The 25,373-nt window shown below is 37.3% G+C and overlaps 1 protein-coding gene across 1 annotated transcript in view; it reads left to right on the top strand.

Annotated features, from left to right (window-relative positions):
• The window catches only part of SACS (sacsin molecular chaperone), a 43,512-nt gene extending 18,755 nt beyond the window's left edge, over positions 1-24,757 (top strand). Inside the window, exons 7-8 of the mRNA XM_045566641.1 lie at positions 639-730; positions 11,848-24,757. Of these exons, the coding sequence (XP_045422597.1) occupies positions 639-730; positions 11,848-23,405 (11,650 nt within the window). The 3' untranslated portion in view covers positions 23,406-24,757. The remainder of the gene's footprint in view (positions 1-638; positions 731-11,847) is intronic.
• Positions 24,758-25,373: the final 616 nt, after the last annotated feature.

The following is a 25,373-nucleotide window of genomic DNA, read 5'->3' as shown; positions in this document are numbered from 1 at the left end:
TGTCTGCGAAGGTTTTATAGTTAGCAAGGCTTTTGCACAAATAGTTACAATACTAAAGGACCCTGACTTTAGCATTATATAATTCATCCATGTAACAGAAACACTTGTACCTCCTTAATATTTTGAAATAAAAATTTTAAAAAATGCTAAAGGGTACATTTTAAATTCTGAAGTTAAAAAGCCTTGAAATATTTATCAGTTAAAAAGTTATCCAAGCAGTTGTTTTTCTTTTGAAATTTCAGTAACAGAGCACTGAAAATAATGATTATAAGGTGCTAATAATAACTAGTTCAGATTTGTAATTAATGAATTGCTTTGATGAAATGTAATTTAAATTAATTAAAATAGTATTCTTTGTAACTAAGGGTATGTACTGACATTTCAGAAAATAAAATTCATTTTATTTCTGAGATGTTTAGAATATTTCTGAATTCAAATATGGTATGTGATGACCTCATGTTTTAAAGCAAAGCCTAGATACTATCTCATTAAAAATTATTATAATTTGATTTGATATGTGCATTATAATTTATGTAAAATGAAATAGGTTTAATTGGCTTTAAAATCTATGATTGATTTTTTGAATTTTAGAATTGTTAGAAGATTAGGATAATTGCTGTGTTCCTTTCACCTTTTAGGTCCCTTTTCCCCGGTCTTGAAGCGAGATTTATTTTGGATAACTTGAAGCCTCACCTTCTAGCTGCTTTAAAGGAAGCTGCCCAAACCCGAGGTAATATAATTGTTTAGCATTTTTTTTAAATAAACCTTTTTATAAAAATACAAACATTTTTTATGTTTTCTATTAAGAGTTATTCATGTTAGACCTGTCAATCAACAATTTCATATGGCTCAACCTAAGGTAATTGTTATATTTTAAAATGTTTCAGTAGCTATTCTGGCATCTAAAAGAATTCAAAGGTGATATTGTATTTAAAAATCTCTTCTGTCATGGTGTGCTGGTGTATATTTACAGAAATAGCATCTTTCACTGCATGGTGCGTCACAGTTTTGCCAGGGCTCTCCCATTTCTCACCAGAGCCTCCCATCCTCATACCTCATAGCCCGTGTGGTAATAGGATGGGGATTGTTAGTTAAATTCCACAGATGAGGAGAGAAAGGTTAAGATCAAGGTCGCCAGCCGAGGCTGGAGGTCAGGTCTTCCACCTTGTCATCCATGCTCTGTTTCCCGCACCATTGTCCCTCCATGGTTTTATGTGGTTGTGCTGGGCTTGCGTTAAGACGTGATCTGCTTCAGGGAGATGTGGACGGATAATATGAGCTCTGTAACAGTGCTAGGAAAGGGGACTCGTGAGGTCTTAGGAAAGCAATGGGTGTCTGATGGGTGTCCTGGTTTTTAGGAAATGGCAATAATTTGGGGAGCAATCATTATAGTTCTAACTTTAATACTGTCTTTCAACGTCTGCAATGTCCTTTTTCTTATAAAATTATTACCTGAACTTTTTCTAAGTTAGATATTGGCCTGAGAAATTCTAGATTTGTCCCACTGGTCGACTTTGTAAAGCATATTCCTTGTGATGTGTCTTTTATAGCATGTGCTCTTTTCTTTTCAAAGGTAATGACTCAAGGAAAAGTTACCAATAATTGTACATCTTTATTCATTAAAATATAAGTGAAAAGAATTGGAATGGGGGAGGCAAATTAGGTTGGAGTTAAAGTGAGACTGAAAGAAAATGTGCGTAAATGTTGCTTACCATAAGGGGTCAGTAACTGAGATGGTAACTGTGAGATTGATTTTTCCAACATATAGATAACTCATTTAATTGTGAACTGTCATCTTCAAAATAGCCCTTTTGGGAGTCTAAACATGGATTACTATAACTCTGCCATGTTTTGCTCCAAAGTTTTGGAAATCCTATTTTTTTTAATTCTCTGTGTTATATTGTTTAAAAATGTGCTGAAGCAGAAGCTACATACAGAAAAATACACATACTATAAATGTTAGCTTAGTGAAATTTTGTAAACTGAACACATCCATGTAACCCAGATCAGAAAACAAGAAGACCACTCAGGGGTAACCATGATGCTGCCTTTTAACAGCACAGACCCATTTCACTATTATTGTGATTTCATAAAAGGAATCACAGTCTATTCTCGTGTCTGGCTTCTTTTACTTACTGTGACATTGGTGAGATTCATACCGATTGTTGCATGTGGCTGTTGATCATTCTTTCTCGTTGCTGTAGTGTTTCCTTTTGTGGTATATGACTTTCTTTTGAAGAGAATGTTTTTCTTGGCAAATAGTTTCTGAGATGGCTGTGGATTTGAAAATCAGCCGGAAATTATTCAGTGCCAAAGTAGGTGCAAGGGGTGAAGGCCAGCAGAGTAATATGCTTTTGCTCAAGATTTTCCAAATAGCCTCTGGCATAGAGCATGGCCACAGCTTGCTTCTGTAGCCAGCTGGGTGCGGGGACGGACCTGGTATATTTTTAGGGATGAGTTAAATTCATAAATTAAGTAATTTGACATCTTTCAAAGTTGAGTCTTCCCACTTTATATGTCTTTTCATTTTCTCATCTACTGTGGATTCAGGTTTGTTATTTGAGGGTTATATGGTAAACACTGTGTTTTATCTCTGGTTCTTGGTTAGTTTTGTTTGGATTGTTTCTTTAGATGTTGTAGCGTTTTTTTGCCACTCATAATGTATAGCTCAGTACTCCCAGAAATTGTCTTTATGGTCACTTTTCTTTATCTAGATTTAAGTTTTAGTCTGTCACTCTCATGATTATTTAATAACCCTGATCTCTAGCCTGTCAGATTTTTTTAACCGATCATATAGGTAATGGGTAACTGCTTCCTGGGTATCTTCCCAATTATTTTTATACTATTTATTCTAGACAAAAATTAGTTTTTGATATAAGTTTATTGCCATTAATAGTTTTACTGTTTTGGGAGCATGATGATGTAGGGACTTCAGCGGCCCCAGTAGTGACACACTGCTTTCCTTTCCTGAGATCGGAGTTAATGAAGAGGTAAGCAGAGGAGTTGAGCAGGTAGATGTCAGAAGCCACTGCTGTCACTGATAATCATGATATTGGAGATTATGGCTTATAGCAGGCAGTGGGCTTCCAGTGAACGCCAGAATTCAATGGATTAGCTCACCAGTCTGGTCCTGGGCAGCACTGGAAGGCTGCAGGCTTCCTTACAGGGCCTGCCCCTGCAAACACAAGCATGGAGGAGCCATCTCGGAGAGACCTGCTGAGCACATTCAGATGTTCTTTCTAAATTTCTAAATGAGTCATCCCTCTTTCTGGTGGTGTGGGACACATGGCCAGTATTAGTGAGTGTGGGAGAAGGGAGGCCAAGAGTATTATGTGTATGGTGCTCCCTTCATATGGTAGGGAACATCCCAAATATATGGTGACATTTGATAGTTTTTGCTCTAAATAGTGGTTACTCCGTTGTTGTGCTGATAGAGAATACTATGGACTTCTGTTTACCAGTGATCCATAAAAACCAATTGGGCAGTCTTGAAAGTACTGCTGCATAAAATTGAAATGTGATGTTTCTTCTCTGCATTGGGTACTTCTCTAATTCTGTAGCTCAAACAAAATCTGTGTCATTATTTGATGATTTTTACCTTTTACTTGGATCACATTTAAAACCCTTAGTCAACTACTAAGTTACTGCTTGTATTTTCAGTATTCCCTTCTACTACCCTTTCCTAGCAATTAAACATGTTTCGCTATCCCTCATTTCAGGGAAAACGAAACAAACCTGGACATTGATTTCCTTTCTTGCATTCTAGCGTAGTCCAGCTTCTAGAAGGAGCGCAATCATCTTATCTGTACTTCCTCATCATTCATTGTCACTGCAAACAAACTTGTGCTTCCACTGTGGTTCCACTAAAATTGGCTGAAATCACCAGTTCGTGATTTTTGTGTTATTAAATCCAGTTGGCTTTTCTGTTTCTTTTACTTGATCTCTCTGAAGTTCTGGTACTATTTGCAGCCTCAGTTTTTGTGATACCATTCTTCCTTGGTATCCTCCTACTCCTTTGGCTGCTTCTCAGAATTACGTGTGAATCCCTATTCCTCAGTTCACTCCTAAAGGTGGGTTGTTCCTTACTTTCTTTAAGTGTATTCATCCACTTCCGTGCATGGCAATGACCTCCATATCTTCAGTTGCTACCTCAGGCTGAAGAGGGATAGTGCAGTAAACCTGGACTTTGTAGTCACACAAATCTGGGCTCAAATGTCTCTATTTGTTGTGTGACTTTGAACAAATTTCCCACCTTCCTCGAGCCTCTGTTTTCTTATCAATAACATGGTAATACAGTAATATCCTTCTAAGGATGTATCTGAGGCCCCCAGGATTTGATTACATAAAATGCAGCCTCACTTTATTGCAAGGTTAATGAAAAGAGAATGTGGATGGGAGCAGTCACAGCTTTCCCATTGAATTTTATGCAAATTTGCAGCAGGGCAGGTTATTGAAAAGCTTTGTTGTAATATTTTACCCATACCAGGCATGCCACTGAAAATCATATGATGAATACATACGTATCTAGTTTAACTTAATACTGACAAATGGCAGCTATTTACCGTTTTACACTTGGAGTTCCATAAGTATTTCAAAACCAACATTTTCAAAACCTCAGTCCTCATCCTCTCCCCAAATCTGCTTCTCCTTTCAAGTGATTCCATTAAGAATGACACCACTGCTCACTAAGTTGCTCAAGAGTGATTCTCAGTATGTCATCGTTGCTCCCCACAGGTTCCAGGTCCTGCTGATTAAGTTTTCTGTATCAGTCCCTTTGCTTCATTCCACTGCCACTGCTGCAGGACAGGCCCTGCCCTTTCTTGAGCCGTCATCACTGCTCTCTTGCAGTTGGTGTCCTCGCCTCTTGTGCTCGCTCCTCATCCAATTATGTCAGTCCCCTGCTGCGTGCTAGAAGGCCCTCCGTAGTGTGAATCTGCTTCCATGATTGTGAGTGCTGTCTCATCGGCCTTGATGCATTCAGGGGCCCTCTTTGTTCTGGTTATACATGCACTTGCAGGTTGACAAATGTGAATGCTCCCTTAATTTCATGAGAGCAGAAAGAGCTGTCAGACTTGTCACCACCATGCAGCACAGTGCCTGCTTCAAGGTATGTACTCAGTAATTTCTTTTTTTACCTGAACAGAAGTTTTCTCATACCTGTACTTTTGTACATGGTATTCCTTTTGCTTTGAATACTTTCTTTCCATCTTCCACTTTACCTAGCTAACTTTTACTCCTCTTTAGTACTGAGCTGGTGAGTCACCTCCAGGAAGCTTTCTTTGACATCTCTCCCTGTGCCCCGACCCCTGCTGTACAAGTCTGAAGTAGATGCCCCTCTTTTGCTCTTGGAACCCAGTACATGGCCCACTTAATCCTCTTTGCATTATTAGAATAGTATTTTTACTATGCTAGACTGTAAAATCTTGAGAGCAGGGGCAATCATTATTTTATTTTTCCATTCCCAGGGTCTGGCCACGTGCCTGGTTGATGAGTTGGGTTGGATGTGTGGATGCTTTCTTTGGGTGGCCCGGGCAGGGATGGCATTGCTGGGAGGGGTACAGAGGTGAACAGGCAAATCCCATTACTATGTCTGTGATTTGGTATTTCTTTTTCTAATCAGGTGTTCTATTATTGTGTTTGTTCTCGGTTAACTGTGAGATAATAGAGCGTGCATTGTCATCTCCATTTGAGAGATGGAGACATTGAAGATCAAAGAAATTGAAGGATTTAAATGACTTGCTTGAGTTGCAGAGTTGAAGCTATGATTCTGGTTTTATTTTTTTATCCCCAAGTCTGAATTATTTCTGTATTAAGTTACTTAATGGCTTAATGACTAAATGGACGAATATCTGACATTGGAGAATAGTTAGAACAACAGGTAAATGGGTTTTGGATGGAAAAATAGAAAAAATGCACTGAAGTGGTACAAATGCCTAATAGATTAGCACCAGGATCCTATTTATATTTTTAAAAATTTTCATACTGATTTATTAGACAAGACCAAAATCCTTAATATTTCCTGTGAGGCTCTTCATTACTTGGTTCCATTTTCTGGGTGTTAGAAAGATGCCTGGTACATGGAAAGGTTAAGTAAAGATTTGCTATTCTTCATCTCCTTCCTAGTTTCATTCTCTCCCCTGATCTTTCTAATATTGGGAGGACAGCATATTCTGTCTCTCCCTCAGGTGTGGTCCATCTGGTTTCCTTTGCCAGCCCCTCATCTCCTGCCTCATACTCATTTTTCATGCAACCCATGTGTGCATCCATAGCACTGGTGTCACCAGAGCACTCACGTGCCTGCTCCTATTTAATTGCGTGCAATATTTTATGTGATACCTGCCTTCCCCATTAAAGTGTAAGACGAGGTCTGGGGCCATGTCTAGTTGTCCATTTCTGTATCTCCAGCATTCCATCAGTATTGCCTGACCGACACAATGTCTGCCTGTATTGTGATCAGAAGGATGTTGAGATTGGAAGAGCTTAAATTCCTTTGGTTAGAGCTTTGGTCTCTATGTTAGCCACCAAGTTTAGCATAAGGTACTGAAATGCACAAACATCTCACAGAGCTGTAGCAGTCCACTTAATCAAACTTGCTTTAGGCATAGGAGGGATAGATATCCATGGAGCAGTTCTTAAAAGTTTGTGATAATTGGTGGTTACCATAGACAAGCAGCAGAAATGTATGATAAAATCTCTATTTATCATGAAGGTAGATTTCTCAATTCTTATCTAGAATTTCTGAATATTAAATGATAATAGCTTGTGCAGAAAGCCCATTGGTAGCTCATCAAGTGACTTTATGTGGATGAAATGTAATTTATATGTATAAAGTACATACTCCTTTCTTTGTTTATTTTCTGAACTAAAACTCCTGACCTTTATGTAGTTTGGATTTAGTTTGCTTTGAAATATTTCTTTAAATTTTACATGTATATTCTGCTATGTTTGGAGTTTTGTTTTTGGCTTTTCTTTTTACATAATGATGTGTAAAGATTCTATAGATAGCAGTATCTTAAGATACAGAATAATTTCTGTAGCCATCATGTGAAAATTGTGATATTTCTGGCCTTTTCTAAGAATGGATTTAATTATATTCTAGCACAACAACTTCTCTGGGGATATTCAGGTAGGATAACTGATTGAATGTTGTGTTCATTTGAAGCCTGATGTTTTTGTTCATTTGGTTCTTTGAATCCTGTTTTTTCATTTACATAAGTAGCTAGAAATTATGTCAATTTTTTTTCTGGTGATAACTATTAAAGGAGAGAGGAAACTACACTAATATAGGTATTTGTTGTTACAAATACCACAATAAAACTATATTTAAATAACTTAAACATTCATTTCATAGAATACTTAGTCTCTAAGGAAAGAATCGTGTGGAAGTTTATATTGTAAGCAGGGGTATTAATGGGAAGTGTGAGAGTGAATGCACCTCTGTTACACGATATACACACATACTCAGATTAAAAAGGAAGGGGGGCAGTAAATTCTGGGATCTGAGCACTCACATGCCTGCTCCTGTTTAATTGTGTGTAATATCTGATACCTGCCTTCCCCATTAGACTGTAAGACAAGGTCTAGGACCGTGTCTAGTTGTCCATTTCTTTTATGTCTAGCACTCCATCAGTATTGCCTGACCGACACAATGCCTGTCTCTAAGGTGATTAGAAGGATGTTGAGATTGTGCAGTTAGAGGGCCTCAGGCTGTTTGGAGTATGGCTTAGTGTGCCGAGGCTGGTTACAGCAGGGAACCCCGTCCTGGGCACGCTGAGGAAAAGCAGAGTGGCCTGCCCAGGTCTCTTGAGGAACAGTCACTGTTCACACAGTGCCTGTTGTGTCATTTTACTGACTGCCTTTTTTTTAAAATAAAAAATTTTTGGCTCAACTGTAGTATTGATTTCCCCCAAGTTCATGTTTCATTTGGAAAATTAGAGGATGCCTGATTTGCTTTACAGAAATTATTTTTATGGTAAATATTATTTGTAGCAGGCCATACATATACTAAAATTAATTTAGAAATCAAGTCATTATTATAATATAATTATAATAATATAATTTATATAACTATAAAATCTGGTTTCTAGCTTATATTAAAAGTGGCTTATCATTCATAGCTACTATTAGTATATTTTTCTTGAAGCTTTATCAATATATCTTACTTTTTTAAAGGTCTAATCAAATCAAAGAGGAAAACAAAATCTCACTGTAAGTCGGCTGCATAGTGAACACCCACAGTAGGGACTGGGGTTACATCAGTGATTTCTCCAACTGTTGCTACATCTCCTATTTAAGACAAAAGCTGGGACGTCAGTAGCAGAATGTCAGAGCTGGGTTTTGGGGAAGAGATGTGGCCACTGGGCTAATTTTGAAGCACATTGGCATATGGGATGTTTGTGCCAGGCGCCAGGGCCTGCAAGTGCCACTGCTAGACTGGAGTGCCCAGACTAGAGCACTGGCTGGAGTCTGAGCTGGCAGGCAGGCTGCCCTTTCCTTTCTGCTTTGGTCTTTTCTTTTTTTCTACTTTCTTTTTTTTCTTCAAAGATTTGACTGATAACACAGTGCACCATTTAATTGAACCTTCACTGTATCACGTGTGCATTTACAGAAATTTGACTCTACACAGTGGAGGATTATTAGAACTCATCAGCCATCAAAGCTGCCATTGCCACTTTCTGTACAAGAAAAGTATAAAAAACTGTCACTGCTTAGAGCCTCAGATGGTTTTTCATTGCAGCCAGCTGGGTGTGACTCTGTAGGAGTCTGGTTGAATGTAGTAAACTCCCAGTTAATTAAAGTATTCAGGACTGAGATTTCTTGGTTAAGTAAATTTTTAAGTAGACTATAATTTTCCATCCATGGTGAAATTCATTCTCAAGGTTAGCATCGAACATAGCATATAAATAAACATAACAAAAAAGTGAAGACTTTCAGTAGTGATTCATTGTGTTGATGTTATTATTTTGAACATTTAAGGGATTGAACTGATCTATAGTAAAGCAAAAACTACTGTTAGAAGATTTCCTTCTAGGTTAAATTTGGTAATAATTTAAATAAAACCTTTCTGTCTCTAGGAATAATTTCAGTACTGATAGTTAACTTCTTTTGACAATGTGGCTAACTTTTAAGGCCACAAAAGATACAAGTTATTTATTAAAATGCTATAAAAATAATTTTTCTGATCCTATTAGATTAGAGGTGCTTTACAATTTCATTGGCTTTCTAACCCAGGACATGGAGACTTTTTCTGTGTTAACATTTATACTTTAGAGTTAAAAGCTAAATGTCTTAAATATAAAGTAGATAGAACTCTGAACTTCAGATCGAATCGACTTACTGTACTTAGGATTGTGTCTTATTATATTTTCTCTCTCCTTTATTTTCTATCATGTTTTTTCATTTGAGCATGACTGGTGTGTTAATTGCATGCTATATGTGGGGAGTGTGTGTTTTATTGGCATTTTATTTATACATTAATATCAGATGATTTTTCTGAAGGTAGGTATGTATATGTTTTATAAATTGCCAAATTGGGTAGGATCATCTATGGAATGCATGTCATGGCATTTATTAACATAGAACAAAGTGGTGCATATTTTAATTTTTTGTTTTCTGAGTGTTCTGAATTTTAATTTCTAACTCTTCTTTGTATCTTTAGTATCATATCCTTGCCTTCCTTGTGACTTGGATATTCTCTTATAATTAATTCAACTCAGTAAGCATTTCTTAAGAACATTGTGATAAAATTATATATTTTAATGGACTCATAGATCAAAGGGGCTTCCCTAGTCGAACTACTGACAAGATTTTTATAATTTCTTAAATTTTACTACTTGAATTACCCTAAATCACATAATGTAGAAACTGAAAATATTCTGAATGTTGGTATTGATACTTTCTTAAAATTGAAAAAGTGTGCCCTTGCTTAAATTTCTATGGCAGTAATTTTAAAATGTCTTATTGTTACATGAAAGGTAATTTCTTGGTGGAAGATAAAGTCATCTTCCTGATAGGTACTCCTCTGCAATAAGGCATCCTTTCTTGGTTAAAAAATAATGATATACAAAAGTTTCCAGGGCTTCAGGTATGCCCTCTCTTATAACATTTTCTAAAGTTGCTCTTTGGAGAGTCTAGAAGTCATATGTACATAGGGAGAAAATTGAATGTTATCTTCCACAATATTAAATTTGAGATGCTTTTTATTTCCCCATATAGGCATATATATACACCTATTGATATATAGTGTTATTTTTTCATTTTGTTTCTACTGATACGCTAAATGTAAATACTCTGAAACATAAAATGCACTTAGAAAGAAAGTGTTAATTTCTAGGATAGTGGTTAAAATCAGCAAAAATTTTCCACTTCCTAATTTATAAAGCATCCTGAGGAGGTAGAGCTGCTCTGGTGGGAGACGCCCCTACCCTCACAGCAACGCCCTCCTTGCTCTTTTTGCATGCCCTTGAAGCATTTCCACAAAGTCCTCGGGCTCTGCAGAACACACGTTGATAAATAATAAGTGGCTAGGAAAAAACTACATTTGAAAAGTTGTTAACATCCTCCCTATTTGGGCATGAATATAGTGCAGTCTTTAGACCTAGAGCCACATCCCCATTGTTTTTCCAGATGAGAGAATTCAAGTCTCAGAAAGATGAAATGATACCTAAATTAGACATCTCTTTAGTGGTTGAAAGGAAACCATGTAAGTTTCTTTGCTGCCTGAGCTTCAGAAAGTGTTGGTCAAGTGAGACTGAGACTCTAGCCTCTGTGGTCTGATTTCATGCCCTCCTGTCTCTGCCACACAGCGGTGCAGTTCCTCCAAACATGAAGTTAACACAAAAAGACATTGACACCAGTTGAGTATGCCTAACCCCAAAATGCAAAACCCAAATGCTCCAAAATCTAAAATGAGCAAGTACATGATGCTCAAAAGAAATGGTCACTGGAGCATTTCAGATTTTTGGATTTAGGATGTTCAGCTGGTAAGTATAATGCAAATATTCCAAAATATAAAAAAGATTGAAATTCAAAATGCTTGTGGTATCAAGCATTTTGTCTCTCTTTTTTTTTTTTTGAGACAGAGTCTCACTCTGTTGTCTGGGCTAGAGTGAGTGCCGTGGCATCAGCCTTGCTCACAGCAACCTCAAACTCCTGGGCTCAAGCGATCTTCCTGCCTCAGCCTCCCGAGTAGCTGGGACTACAGGCATGAGCCACCATGCCCGGCTAATTTTTTCTATATATATTTTTAGCTGTCCAAATCATTTCTTTCTGTTTTTAGTAGAGATGGGGTCTCGCTCTTGCTCAGGCTGATCTCGAACTCCTGAGCTCAAACGATCCACCCGCCTCAGCCTCCCATAGTGCTGGGATTACAGGCGTGAGCCACCACGCCCGGCCAGTATCAAGCATTTTGGATAAGGGGTACTCAATCTGTATTGGGTTTACGATCAATTTTTACCCTTAATTAAGCAGGTGCTTATATAACATTTATCTTCATTTTCTTTGGTGCTTTTATTTGCGGACAAATAAGCACTCAGCATTGTTTTCCATGTTGATTCCATTTGCAGAACATTATAGGGTACGTTTTAAAACACATTTAAATGCATTTTATGTATTTATTTAAAATAAGTACTTTCCAAGGAGAATTATTTCTCATAGGTTATTATAAATGTGGATTTATGTATGGATTCTCTGTCACTATTTAAAAATTATTTTAGCCTAGTTATGCTGACTTTTTGCAGGTACTTAAAACTCTTAAAACAACTTTCTAGTACTATTTTATCTGTGAGAATAGAAAGCTATCATAGTAGAATTATATGTATGTATAACATCTCTGTATGTGATTTACAGGAAGACCATGTACTCAGCTGCAGCTTCTAAATCCAGAACGATTTGCACGTCTTATCAAAGAAGTAATGAATGCATTCTGGCCTGGCAGAGAGTTGATCGTTCAGTGGTATCCATTTGATGAAAACAGAAATCACCCATCTGTTTCATGGCTTAAGATGGTTTGGAAGAATCTTTATATACATTTTTCAGAGGATTTGACTTTATTTGATGAGATGCCACTTATCCCTAGAACTATACTAGAGGAAAGCCAGTCATGTGTGGAACTCATTAGACTTAGGATTCCATCATTAGTCATTTTAGACGATGAATCTGAAGCACAGCTTCCAGAATTTGTAGCAGACGTTGTACAAAAACTGGGAGGGATTGTCCTTAAAAAACTAGATGCCTCTATACAACATCCACTTACTAAAAAATACATTCATTCGCCATTACCAAGTGCTGTTTTGCAGATAATGGAGAAGATGCCATTGCAGAAATTGTGTAATCAAATAGCTTCACTACTTCCAACACACAAAGATGCCCTGAGGAAGTTCTTGGCTAGTTTAACTGATACCAGTGAAAAAGAGAAAAGGATAATTCAAGAATTGACAATATTCAAGCGAATTAACCATTCATCTGGTCAGGGAATTTCCTCTTATACAAAATTGAAAGGTTGCAAAGTCTTACACCATACTGCCAAACTTCCACCAGACCTGCGACTTTCTATTTCTGTAATAGACAGTAGTGATGAAGCTACTATTCGCTTGGCAAACATGTTGAAAATAGAGAAGTTAAAGACCACTACCTGCTTAAAGCTTATTTTAAAAGATATTGAAAATGCATTTTATTCACATGAAGAGGTAACACAGCTTATGTTATGGATCCTTGAGAATCTATCCTCTCTTAAAAATGAGAATCCAAATGTGCTTGATTGGTTAATGCCATTAAAATTTATTCAAATTTCACAGGAACAGATGGTATCAGCCAGTGAACTCTTTGACCCTGATACAGAAGTACTAAAGGATCTTTTTTATAGTGAAGAAGAAACTTGTTTCCCACCCTCAGTTTTTACCTCACCAGATATTCTTCACTCTTTAAGACAGATTGGTTTAAAAAATGAAGCCAGTCTCAAAGAGAAAGATGTTGTGCAAGTGGCAAAAAAAATTGAAGCCTTACAGGTCAGTTCTTGTCCAAATCAGGAAGTTCTTCTGAAGAAAGCCAAGACACTCTTACTGGTTTTAAATAAGAATCATACACTGTTGCAGTCATCTGAAGGAAAGATGACATTGAAGACAATAAAATGGGTTCCAGCCTGCAAGGAAAGGCCTCCAAATTATCCAGGCTCTTTAGTCTGGAAAGGAGATCTGTGTAATCTTTGTGCACCACCAGATATGTGTGATGTCGCCCATGCAATTCTAGTTGGCTCCTCACTTCCTCTTGTTGAAAGCATCCATGTAAACTTGGAAAAAGCACTAGGTATTTTTGTAAAACCTAGCATCAGTGCTGTCTTAAAACACTTTAAAATTGTTGTTGATTGGTATACTTCAAAAACCTTTAGTGATGAAGACTACTATCAGTTCCAGCATATTTTGCTTGAAATTTATGGATTCATGCATGATCATTTAAATGAAGGGAAAGATTCTTTTAAAGCCTTAAAATTTCCATGGGTTTGGACTGGCAAAAAATTTTGTCCCCTTTCCCAAGCAGTGATAAAACCAATCCATGATCTTGACCTTCAGCCTTATTTGCATAATGTGCCTAAAACCATGGCAAAATTTCATCAACTGTTTAAGGTCTGCGGTTCAATAGAGGAGCTGACATCAGATCATATTTCCATGGTTATTGAGAAGATATATCTCAAAAGTGATGAAGATCTCAGTGAACAAGAAAGCAAACAAAATCTGCATCTGATGTTGAATATTATCAGATGGCTGTATAGCAATCAGATTCCAGCAAGCCCCAATACACCAGTTCCTATACATCATAGCAAAACTCCTTCTAAACTTATTATGAAGCCAATTCATGAATGCTGTTATTGTGACATTAAAGTTGATGACCTTAATGATTTACTTGAAGACTCTGTGGAACCAATCATTTTGGTGCATGAAGACATACCCATGAAAACTGCAGAATGGCTGAAAGTTCCTTGCCTCAGTACAAGACTGATCAATCCTGAAAACATGGGATTTGAGCAGTCAGGACAAAGAGAACCACTTACTGTAAGAATTAAAAATATTCTGGAAGAATACCCTTCAGTGGCAGATATTTTTAAAGAACTACTTCAAAATGCTGATGATGCAGATGCAACAGAATGCAGTTTCATGATTGATATGAGAAGAAATATGGACATAAGAGAGAGTCTTCTTGACCCAGGGATGGCAGCTTGCCATGGACCTGCTTTGTGGTCATTCAATAATTCTGAATTCTCAGATTCAGATTTTGTGAACATAACTAGGTTAGGAGAATCTTTAAAAAGGGCAGAAGTTGACAAAGTTGGAAAATTTGGTCTTGGATTTAATTCTGTGTACCATATCACTGACATTCCCATCATTATGAGTCGAGAATTCATGATAATGTTTGATCCAAACATAAACCATATTAGTAAACACATTAAAGACAAATCCAATCCTGGGATCAAAATTAATTGGAGTAAACAACAGAAAAGACTTAGGAAATTTCCTAATCAGTTCAAACCGTTTATAGATGTATTTGGTTGTCAGTTACCTTTGTCAGTAGAAGCACCTTACAGCTACAAAGGAACTCTTTTCCGATTGTCTTTTAGAACTCAACAGGAAGCAAAAGTGAGTGAAGTTAGTAGTACCTGCTATAATACAGCAGATATTTACTCTCTTGTGGATGAGTTTAGTCTCTGTGGACACAGGCTTATCATTTTCACCCAGAGTGTAAACTCAATGTATTTGAAGTACTTGAAAATTGAGGAAACCAATCCCAGCTTAGCACAGGATACAATAATAATAAAAAAAAAAGCCTGCTCTTCCAAAGCATTGAATGCACCTGTCTTAAGCGTTTTAAAAGAGGCTGCTAAGCTCATGAAGACTTGCAGCAGCAGTAATAAGAAGCTTCCCACTGATGAGCCAAAGTCCTCTTGCATTCTTCAGATCACAGTTGAAGAATTTCACCATGTGTTCAGAAGGATTGCTGACTTACAGTCACCGCTGTTTAGAGGTCCAGATGATGATCCAGCTGCTCTCTTTGAAATGGCTAAGTCTGGCCAGTCAAAGAAGCCACCTGATGAGTTGCCACAAAAAACAGTAGAGTATACCACTTGGCTTCTGTGTACCTGCATGGATACAGGAGAGGCACTAAAGTTTTCCCTGAGTGAGAGTGGAAGAAGGCTAGGACTGGTTCCTTGTGGGGCAGTGGGAGTTATGCTGTCTGAAATCCAGGACCAGAAATGGACTGTGAAACCACATACTGGAGAAGTGTTTTGCTATTTACCTTTACGAATAAAAACAGGCTTGCCAGTTCACATCAATGGTTGCTTTGCTGTTACTTCAAACAGAAAAGAAATCTGGAAGACAGATACAAAAGGGCGGTGGAACACCACGTTCATGAGACACGTTATTGTGAAAGCTTACTTACAGGCGCTCAGTGTCTTACGGGACCTGGCCACTGGTGGGGAGCTGACTGATTATACTTACTATGCAGTGTGGCCTGACCCTGACTCAGTTCACGATGATTTTTCTGTAATTTGTCAAGGATTTTATGAAGATATAGCTCATGGAAAAGGAAAAGAATTGACCAGAGTCTTCTCCGATGGATCTACTTGGGTTTCCATGAAGAATGTGAGATTTTTAGATGACTCTATACTTAAAAGAAGAGATGTTGGTCCAGCAGCCTTTAAGATATTTTTAAAATACCTCAAGAAGACTGGGTCCAAAAATCTTTGTGCTGTTGAACTTCCTTCTTCAGTAAAATTAGGATTTGAAGAAGCTGGCTGCAAACAGATACTGCTTGAAAATACATTTTCAGAGAAACAGTTTTTTTCAGAAGTGTTTTTTCCAAATATTCAAGAAATTGAAGCAGAACTTAGAGATCCTTTAATGAATTTTGTTCTAAATGAAAAAATTGATGAGTTCTCAGGAATTCTTCGTGTTACTCCATGTATTCCTTGCTCCTTAGAGGGACATCCTCTGGTTTTACCATCAAGATTGATCCACCCTGAAGGACGAGTTGCAAAGTTATTTGATACTAAAGATGGACGATTTCCTTATGGTTCTACTCAAGATTATCTCAATCCTATTATTTTGATTAAACTAGTTCAGTTAGGTATGGCAAAAGATGATATTTTATGGGATGACATGCTAGAACGTGCAGAGTCAGTAGCTGAAATTAACAAAAGTGATCATGCTGCTGCTTGTTTAAGAAGTAGCATCCTATTAAGTCTTATTGATGAGAAACTAAAAATAAGGGATCCTAGAGCAAAGGATTTTGCTGCAAAATATCAAACAATCCCCTTCCTTCCATTTCTAACAAAACCAGCAGGTTTCTCTTTGGATTGGAAAGGTAACAGTTTTAAGCCTGAAACCATGTTTGCAGCAACTGATCTTTATATAACTGAATATCAAGATATAGTTTGTCTTTTGCAACCAATTTTAAATGAAAATTCCCATTCCTTCAGAGGTTGTGGTTCAGTGTCATTGGCTGTTAAAGAGTTTTTGGGATTACTTAAGAAGCCAACAGTTGATCTGGTTATAAGCCAATTGAAAGAAGTTGCAAAATCAGTTGATGATGGAATTACATTGTACCAGGAAAATATTACCAATGCTTGCTACAAATACCTTCATGAAGCCATGATGCAAAATGAAATCACTAAGATGTCAATTATTGAAAAGTTAAAACCATTTAGCTTCATTCTAGTTGAGAATGCATATGTTGACTCAGAAAAAGTCTCTTTTCATTTGAATTTTGAAGCAGCACCATACCTTTATCAGTTGCCTAATAAATATAAAAATAATTTCCGTGAGCTTTTTGAAAGTGTGGGTGTGAGGCAGTCATTTACCGTTGAAGATTTTGCCCTCGTTTTGGAATCTATTGATCAAGAAAGAGGAACAAAGCAGATAACAGAAGAAAATTTTCAGCTTTGCCGACGAATAATCAGTGAAGGAATATGGAGTCTCATTAGAGAAAAGAAACAAGAATTTTGTGAGAAAAATTATGGCAAGATATTATTGCCAGATACTAATCTTATGCTTCTCTCTGCCAAATCATTATGCTACAATGATTGTCCTTGGATAAAAGTCAAGGATACCACTGTTAAATATTGTCATGCTGATATACCCAGGGAAGTAGCTGTAAAGCTAGGAGCAGTCCCAAAGCGACATAAAGCCTTGGAAAGATATGCATCCAATGTCTGTTTTACAACACTTGGTACGGAATTCGGACAGAAGGAAAAATTGACCAGCAGAATTAAGAGCATCCTTAATGCCTATCCTTCAGAAAAGGAAATGTTGAAAGAGCTTCTTCAGAATGCTGATGATGCAAAGGCCACGGAAATCTGTTTTGTGTTTGATCCTAGACAGCACCCAGTTGATAGAATATTTGATGATAAGTGGGCCCCGCTGCAAGGGCCAGCACTTTGTGTGTACAACAACCAGCCATTCACAGAAGATGATGTTAGAGGAATTCAGAATCTTGGAAAAGGCACCAAAGAAGGAAACCCTTGTAAAACTGGACAGTATGGAATAGGATTCAATTCTGTGTATCATATCACAGACTGCCCATCTTTTATTTCTGGCAATGACATCCTGTGTATTTTTGATCCTCATGCCAGATACGCACCAGGAGCCACATCCATTAGTCCTGGACGCATGTTTAGGGATTTGGATGCAGATTTTAGGACACAGTTCTCAGATGTTCTGGACCTTTATTTGGGAACTCACTTTAAGCTGGATAATTGCACAATGTTTAGATTTCCTCTTCGAAATGCAGAAATGGCAAAAGTTTCAGAAATTTCCTCAGTTCCGTCGTCAGACAGAATGGTTCAGAATCTTTTGGACAAATTGCGCTCAGATGGGGCAGAACTTCTAATGTTTCTTAATCACATGGAAAAAATTTCAATTTGTGAAATAGATAAAGGTTCTGGAGCTCTAAATGTGCTGTATTCAGTGAAGGGCAAAATCACTGATGGGGACAGATTGAAAAGGAAACAATTTCATGCATCTGTAATTGATAGTGTTACTAAAAAGAGGCAGCTCAAAGACATCCCAGTTCAACAGATAACCTATACTATGGATACGGAGGACTCTGAAGGAAATCTCACTACATGGCTAATTTGTAATAGATCAGGCTTTTCAAGTATGGACAAAGTGTCTAAGAGCGTCATATCAGCTCACAAGAACCAAGATATCACTCTTTTCCCACGTGGTGGGGTAGCTGCCTGCATCACTCACAACTATAAGAAACCCCACAGGGCCTTCTGCTTTTTGCCTCTCTCTTTGGAGACGGGGCTGCCGTTTCACATGAATGGACACTTTGCGCTGGATTCAGCCAGAAGAAACCTGTGGCGTGATGATAATGGAGTTGGTGTTCGAAGTGACTGGAATAACAGTTTAATGACAGCATTAATAGCACCTGCATACGTTGAATTACTAATACAGTTAAAAAAACGGTATTTCCCTGGTTCTGACCCAACATTATCAGTTTTACAGAACACGGCTATTCATGTTGTAAAGGACACTTTAAAGAAGTTTTTATCATTTTTCCCAGTTAACAGACTTGATCTACAACCAGATTTATATTGTCTAGTGAAAGCACTTTATAGTTGCATTCATGAAGATATGAAACGTCTTTTACCTGTTGTGCGGGCTCCAAATATTGATGGCTCTGATCTGCACTCTGCAGTTATAATTACTTGGATTAACATGTCTATTTCAAATAAAACTAGACCATTTTTTGACAATTTACTGCAGGATGAATTACAACACCTTAAAAATGCAGATTATAACATCACAACACGCAAAACAGTAGCAGAGAATGTCTATAGACTGAAACACCTACTTTTAGAAATTGGTTTCAACTTGGTTTATAACTGTGATGAAACTGCTAATCTTTACCACTGTCTCATAGATGCAGATATTCCTGTTAGCTATGTGACCCCTGCTGATGTTAGATCTTTTTTAATGACATTTTCCTCTCCTGATACTAATTGCCATATTGGGAAGCTGCCTTGTCGTCTTCAGCAGACTAATTTAAAACTTTTCCATAGTCTAAAGCTTTTAGTTGATTATTGTTTTAAGGATGCAGAAGAAAATGAGATTGAAGTTGAGGGACTGCCCCTTCTCATTACGCTGGACAGTGTTTTGCAAACTTTTGATGCAAAGCGACCCAAGTTTCTAACAACATACCATGAATTGATTCCATCTCGCAAAGACTTGTTTATGAATACATTATATTTGAAATATAGTAATATTTTATTGAACTGTAAAGTTGCAAAAGTGTTTGACATATCCAGCTTTGCTGATTTGCTGTCCTCTGTGTTGCCTCGTGAATATAAGACCAAAAATTGTACAAAGTGGAAAGACAATTTTGCAAGTGAGTCTTGGCTTAAGAATGCATGGCATTTTATCAGCGAATCTGTAAGTGTGAAAGAAGATCAGGAAGAAACAAAACCAACATTTGACCTTGTTGTTGATACCCTGAAAGACTGGGCATTGCTTCCGGGAACAAAGTTTACTGTTTCAGCAAACCAGCTTGTGGTTCCTGAAGGAGATGTTCTGCTTCCTCTAAGCCTTATGCACATTGCAGTATTTCCAAATGCTCAGAGTGATAAAGTTTTTCATGCTCTAATGAAAGCTGGCTGTATTCAGCTTGCTTTGAACAAAATCTGCTCCAAAGACAGTGCATTTGTTCCTCTGTTGTCATGTCATACAGCAAACATAGAAAGCCCCACGAGCATTTTAAAGGCTTTACATTATATGGTCCAAACTTCAACATTTAGAACTGAAAAATTAATAGAAAATGACTTTGAGGCACTTCTGATGTATTTCAACTGCAATTTGAATCACTTGATGTCCCAAGATGACGTAAAAATTTTAAAGTCACTTCCATGCTACAAATCCATCAGTGGCCGCTATATGAGCATTGCAAAATTTGGAACGTGTTTTGTACTTACAAAAAGTATCCCTTCAGCTGAAGTGGAAAAGTGGACACAGTCATCATCATCTGCATTTCTTGAAGAAAAAATACACTTAAAAGAACTATATGAGGTGCTTGGTTGTGTACCTGTAGATGATCTTGAGGTATATTTGAAACACCTCTTACCAAAAATTGAAAATCTCTCTTATGATGCAAAATTAGAACACTTGATCTATCTTAAGAATAGATTATCAAGTGCTGAGGAATTATCAGAGATTAAGGAACAACTTTTTGAAAAACTGGAAAGTTTGTTGATAATCCATGATGCTAACAGTAGACTAAAGCAAGCAAAACATTTCTATGATAGAACTGTGAGAGTTTTTGAAGTTATGCTTCCTGAAAAATTATTTATTCCTAAGGATTTCTTTAAAAAATTGGAGCAACTTATAAAACCCAAAAATCATGTTGCATTTATGACATCTTGGGTGGAATTCTTAAGAAATATTGGGTTAAAATACATACTTTCTCAGCAGCAGTTATTACAATTTGCTAAGGAAATCAGTGTGCGAGCTAATACGGAAAACTGGTCCAAAGAAACATTGCAAAATACAGTTGATATCCTCCTCCATCATATATTCCAAGAACGAACAGATTTGTTATCTGGAAATTTTCTGAAAGAATTATCTTTAATACCATTCTTATGTCCTGAGCGGGCCCCTGCTGAATTCATTAGATTCCATCCTCAGTATCAAGAAGTTAATGGAACACTTCCTCTTATAAAGTTCAATGGAGCACAAGTAAATCCAAAATTCAAGCAGTGTGATGTGCTTCAGCTCTTATGGACATCTTGCCCTATTCTTCCAGAGAAAGCCACACCCTTGAGCATCAAAGAACAGGAAGGTAGTGACCTTGGCCCACAGGAACAGCTTGAACAAGTTTTAAATATGCTTAACGTCAACCTGGATCCCCCTCTTGACAAGGTCATTAATAACTGTAGGAACATATGCAACATAACGACTCTGGATGAAGAAATGGTAAAAACTAGAGCAAAGGTTTTAAGGAGCATATATGAATTTCTCAGTGCAGAAAAAAGAGAGTTTCGTTTTCAACTGCGGGGGGTTGCTTTTGTGATGGTAGAAGATGGTTGGAAACTTCTGAAGCCTGAGGAGGTAGTGATAAACCTAGAATATGAATCTGATTTTAAACCTTATTTGTACAAGCTGCCCTTAGAACTTGGCACATTTCATCAGTTGTTCAAACACTTAGGTACGGAAGATATTATTTCAACCAAGCAATATGTTGAAGTGTTGAGCCGCATATTCAAGAGTTCTGAAGGAAAACAGTTAGATCCTAATGAAATGCGTACAGTTAAGAGAGTAGTTTCTGGTCTGTTTAAGAGTCTACAAAATGATTCAGTCAAGGTGAGGAGTGATCTTGAGAATGTGCGAGACCTTGCACTTCACCTCCCGAGCCAGGATGGTAGGTTGGTGAAGTCAAGCATCCTGGTGTTTGATGACGCGCCACATTATAAAAGCAGGATCCAGGGGAATATTGGTGTGCAAATGCTGGTTGATCTCAGCCAGTGCTACTTAGGGAAAGACCATGGATTTCACACTAAGTTGATAATGCTCTTCCCTCAAAAACTTAGACCTCGCTTATTGAGCAGTATACTTGAAGAACAGTTAGATGAAGAGACTCCCAAAGTGTGTCAGTTTGGAGCATTGTGTTCGCTTCAGGGAAGGCTGCAGTTACTCTTGTCTTCTGAACAGTTCATTACGGGACTAATTAGGATTATGAAGCATGAAAATGATAACGCCTTCCTGGCCAATGAAGAAAAAGCCGTAAGACTTTGCAAAGCTCTAAGAGAAGGATTAAAAGTGTCCTGTTTTGAAAAGCTTCAAACAACATTAAGAGTTAAAGGTTTTAATCCTATTCCCCACAGCAGAAGTGAAACTTTTGCCTTTTTGAAGAGATTTGGTAATGCAGTCATCCTGCTCTACATCCAACATTCAGACAGCAAAGACATTAATTTCCTATTAGCATTAGCAATGACACTTAAGTCAGCAACTGACAATTTGATTTCTGACACTTCGTATTTAATTGCTATGCTAGGATGCAATGACATTTACAGGATCAGTGAGAAACTTGACAGTTTAGGAGTGAAATATGACTCTTCAGAACCATCAAAACTGGAGCTTCCAATGCCTGGCACGCCAATACCTGCTGAAATTCATTACACTCTGCTGATGGATCCAATGAATGTTTTTTACCCAGGAGAATATGTTGGGTACCTTGTTGATGCTGAAGGTGGTGATATCTATGGATCATACCAGCCAACATACACATATGCAATTATTGTGCAAGAAGTTGAAAGAGAAGATGCTGACAATTCTAGTTTTCTAGGAAAGATATATCAGATTGATATTGGTTACAGCGAATATAAAATAGTTAGCTCTCTTGATCTGTATAAGTTTTCAAGACCTGAGGAAAGCTCTCAAAGCAGAGACAGTGCTCCTTCTACACCAACCAGCCCGACAGAGTTCCTCGCCCCGGGTCTAAGAAGCATTCCTCCTCTTTTCTCTGGTAGAGAGAGCCACAAGACTCCTTCTTCAAAACATCATTCCCCCAAAAAACTTAAGGTTAATTCTTTACCAGAAATCTTAAAAGAAGTGACATCAGTGGTGGAGCAAGCTTGGAAACTTCCAGAATCAGAACGAAAAAAGATCATTAGGCGGTTGTATTTGAAATGGCACCCTGACAAAAACCCAGAGAATCATGACATTGCCAATGAGGTTTTTAAACACTTGCAGAATGAGATCAACAGGTTAGAAAAACAGGCCTTCATGGATCAAAATGCAGACAGAGCCTCCAGGCGAACGTTTCCAACTTCAGCATCCCGATTTCAGTCAGACAAGTATTCATTTCAAAGGTTTTATACATCATGGAATCAAGAAGCAACGAGCCATAAATCTGAAAGGCAACAACAAAATAAAGAGAAATGCCCTCCTTCGGCTGGACAGACTTACTCTCAAAGGTTCTTTGTTCCTCCCACTTTCAAGTCAGTCGGTAATCCAGTTGAAGCACGTAGATGGTTAAGACAAGCCAGAGCAAACTTCTCAGCTGCCAGGAATGACCTGCATAAAAATGCCAATGAGTGGGTGTGCTTTAAATGTTACCTTTCCACCAAGTTAGCTTTGATTGCAGCTGACTATGCTGTGAGGGGCAAGTCTGACAAAGATGTAAAACCAACTGCACTGGCACAAAAAATAGAGGAATATAGTCAGCAACTCGAAGGACTGACAAATGATGTCCACACATTGGAGGCTTATGGTGTAGACAGTTTAAAAACAAGATACCCTGATTTGCTTCCTTTTCCGCAGATCCCAAATGACAGATTCACTTCTGAGGTTGCTATGAGGGTGATGGAATGTACTGCCTGTATCATAATAAAACTTGAAAATTTTATACAACAAAAAGTGTGAAAGTATTTAAAGATAAAAAAGCAGAGGTAGATCTTGAATGTGTTGTAGCACAAATACGAATTGCTGTATGTACTTCATTAAGCTTCATTGCCAGTCAGCTAGGAATTGTGAAGCACACTGCAAATTATTCTGGAAGAATTTTGGTGTTTTTAACATGAATACCAACAGAAAACCCTAACTGAATCTAAAAGAAAATTCTTGTGTTGAAGATGGTGGTGAACTGTAGAATAGCTAGATGTATTGGAATGACTGGGATAGCACATTATTGAACTGCACTTTATATAACCAAAGCTTAGCAGTTTGTTAGATAAGAGTCTGTATATGTCTCTGGTTAGGATGAAGTTAATTTTATGTTTTTAACATGGTATTTTTGAAGGAGCTAATGAAACACTGGACATATCATTGGTTTAAACATCTAAGGGGAATTAAGTGTTTGTAGTTAATCATTTTTTTAAGTGGATCCTCTTGGATGCATTATCAGCTGGATCTGATTATGAATTTGTTGCAATTTCACATCTTAAGCACTCAGTGCATTTAAAAATGGTACAGTATTCTAATCCTGAACATTACTTGACTAAGAGTATGAAGGTTGTGCTTCTTAGAGTGCACTGAGTGCACTTTACATGTTTATTTTAATGTTTCTTTTACACCTTATGTTTACAGGCTTCTGTTCCATGAAGATAGTGTATGGAAAACTCAAAATGGTGGCAGTTCTTATTATGTTATCCAGTGTCAATATTATTTCTGAAAACTGCTTACCAAAGCTACATGTATCAATGGCTAGGACACTTGCTTTATGTTTGTGTGTACATGTTTTCCACAAATGTCATAATTTATATAGTGTGGTTGAACAGGATGCAATCTTTTGTTGTCTAAAGGTGCTGCAGTTAAAAACAAACCTTTGTCTTTCAGTATGGCACTTAGTGGAGTTTTTGTTTTTAAATTTTACCTTAAAAACATTAAAAAAATTGTTGAATCATTGTGATATCTAGTAGTTTATAAAGGAGGAATTATCAGCTTGTATTTTCCCCGTGAATGACTGAGAACTGACATTTAATTTTCATCATGTTCAAGTGTCTCACCATACTTACTTAGTATGTTTCTTTTGCAGAATGTAAAAGAAAGGTAATGATAATTAGTTTATATAAGTGTACTGGCTGTAAATGATGCTAAATACATATTTTATGCAATTAAGGGCTTACAGAACATATTAAAACTTTTTTTACTTTTATTGGTAATAAGGAATGTTTGCACCTCCACAATTGTATTGCTTCTGGATGTGAAACTGTGTAATTATTTCTGCTATTATATTAAGTGCCATAATTTTAATAAAGCAAATGTACATATGAAATTACTGTAACTGGTATTCCTGAGAAACAGTTCATTGGAATTCAAGCAATATCTTCCTATATTAAGTTTTGGGGGGGGGGGGTGTGTGTATGTTGAAAACATTAGGATAGAATTTTCCTATATTTTTATGCCGGAATTTTAGGAGGTTTCTTTTTCAGGATGGTTTGAGTAAAATGTTAACGTAGTGTTCAACAAAGAGAAATCGTTCATAGGTCTGATTTGGGGATGGGTGGGATTTACTTATTCCATTAGTGTCCGTTGACCTTTTCTGTACTTTAAATGTTTCATCAGTCTCAAGGATAAATAGTGGTAGTGCTGGTAGAAAATAGCAATTGTAGAAAATTTTAGTTAGTCATGTATCAATCAGGGTCCTACCAGAGAAACAGAACCCACAGCATATATACGTGTATGTGTGAAGATACTTATTTCTGGGAGTTAACTCCTGATTGTGGAAGCTGGCAAGGCCAAAATCCGCTGGACAGCCCTACGGGCCGGAAACGCGCAGGCAGGAGCTGAAGCCGTGGTCTGCAGGTAGAATTTCTTAAAACATTGGCTTCTAAAGTTTTTGAAAATCTATCTTGTTTTAAGAGCTATTGCTTAAAGTAGTGTCATTCATTC

Source organism: Lemur catta, chromosome 13, assembly GCF_020740605.2.
Source record: "Lemur catta isolate mLemCat1 chromosome 13, mLemCat1.pri, whole genome shotgun sequence".
NCBI lineage: Eukaryota > Metazoa > Chordata > Mammalia > Primates > Lemuridae > Lemur > Lemur catta.
This window is presented reverse-complemented; position numbering and strand designations above follow the sequence as displayed.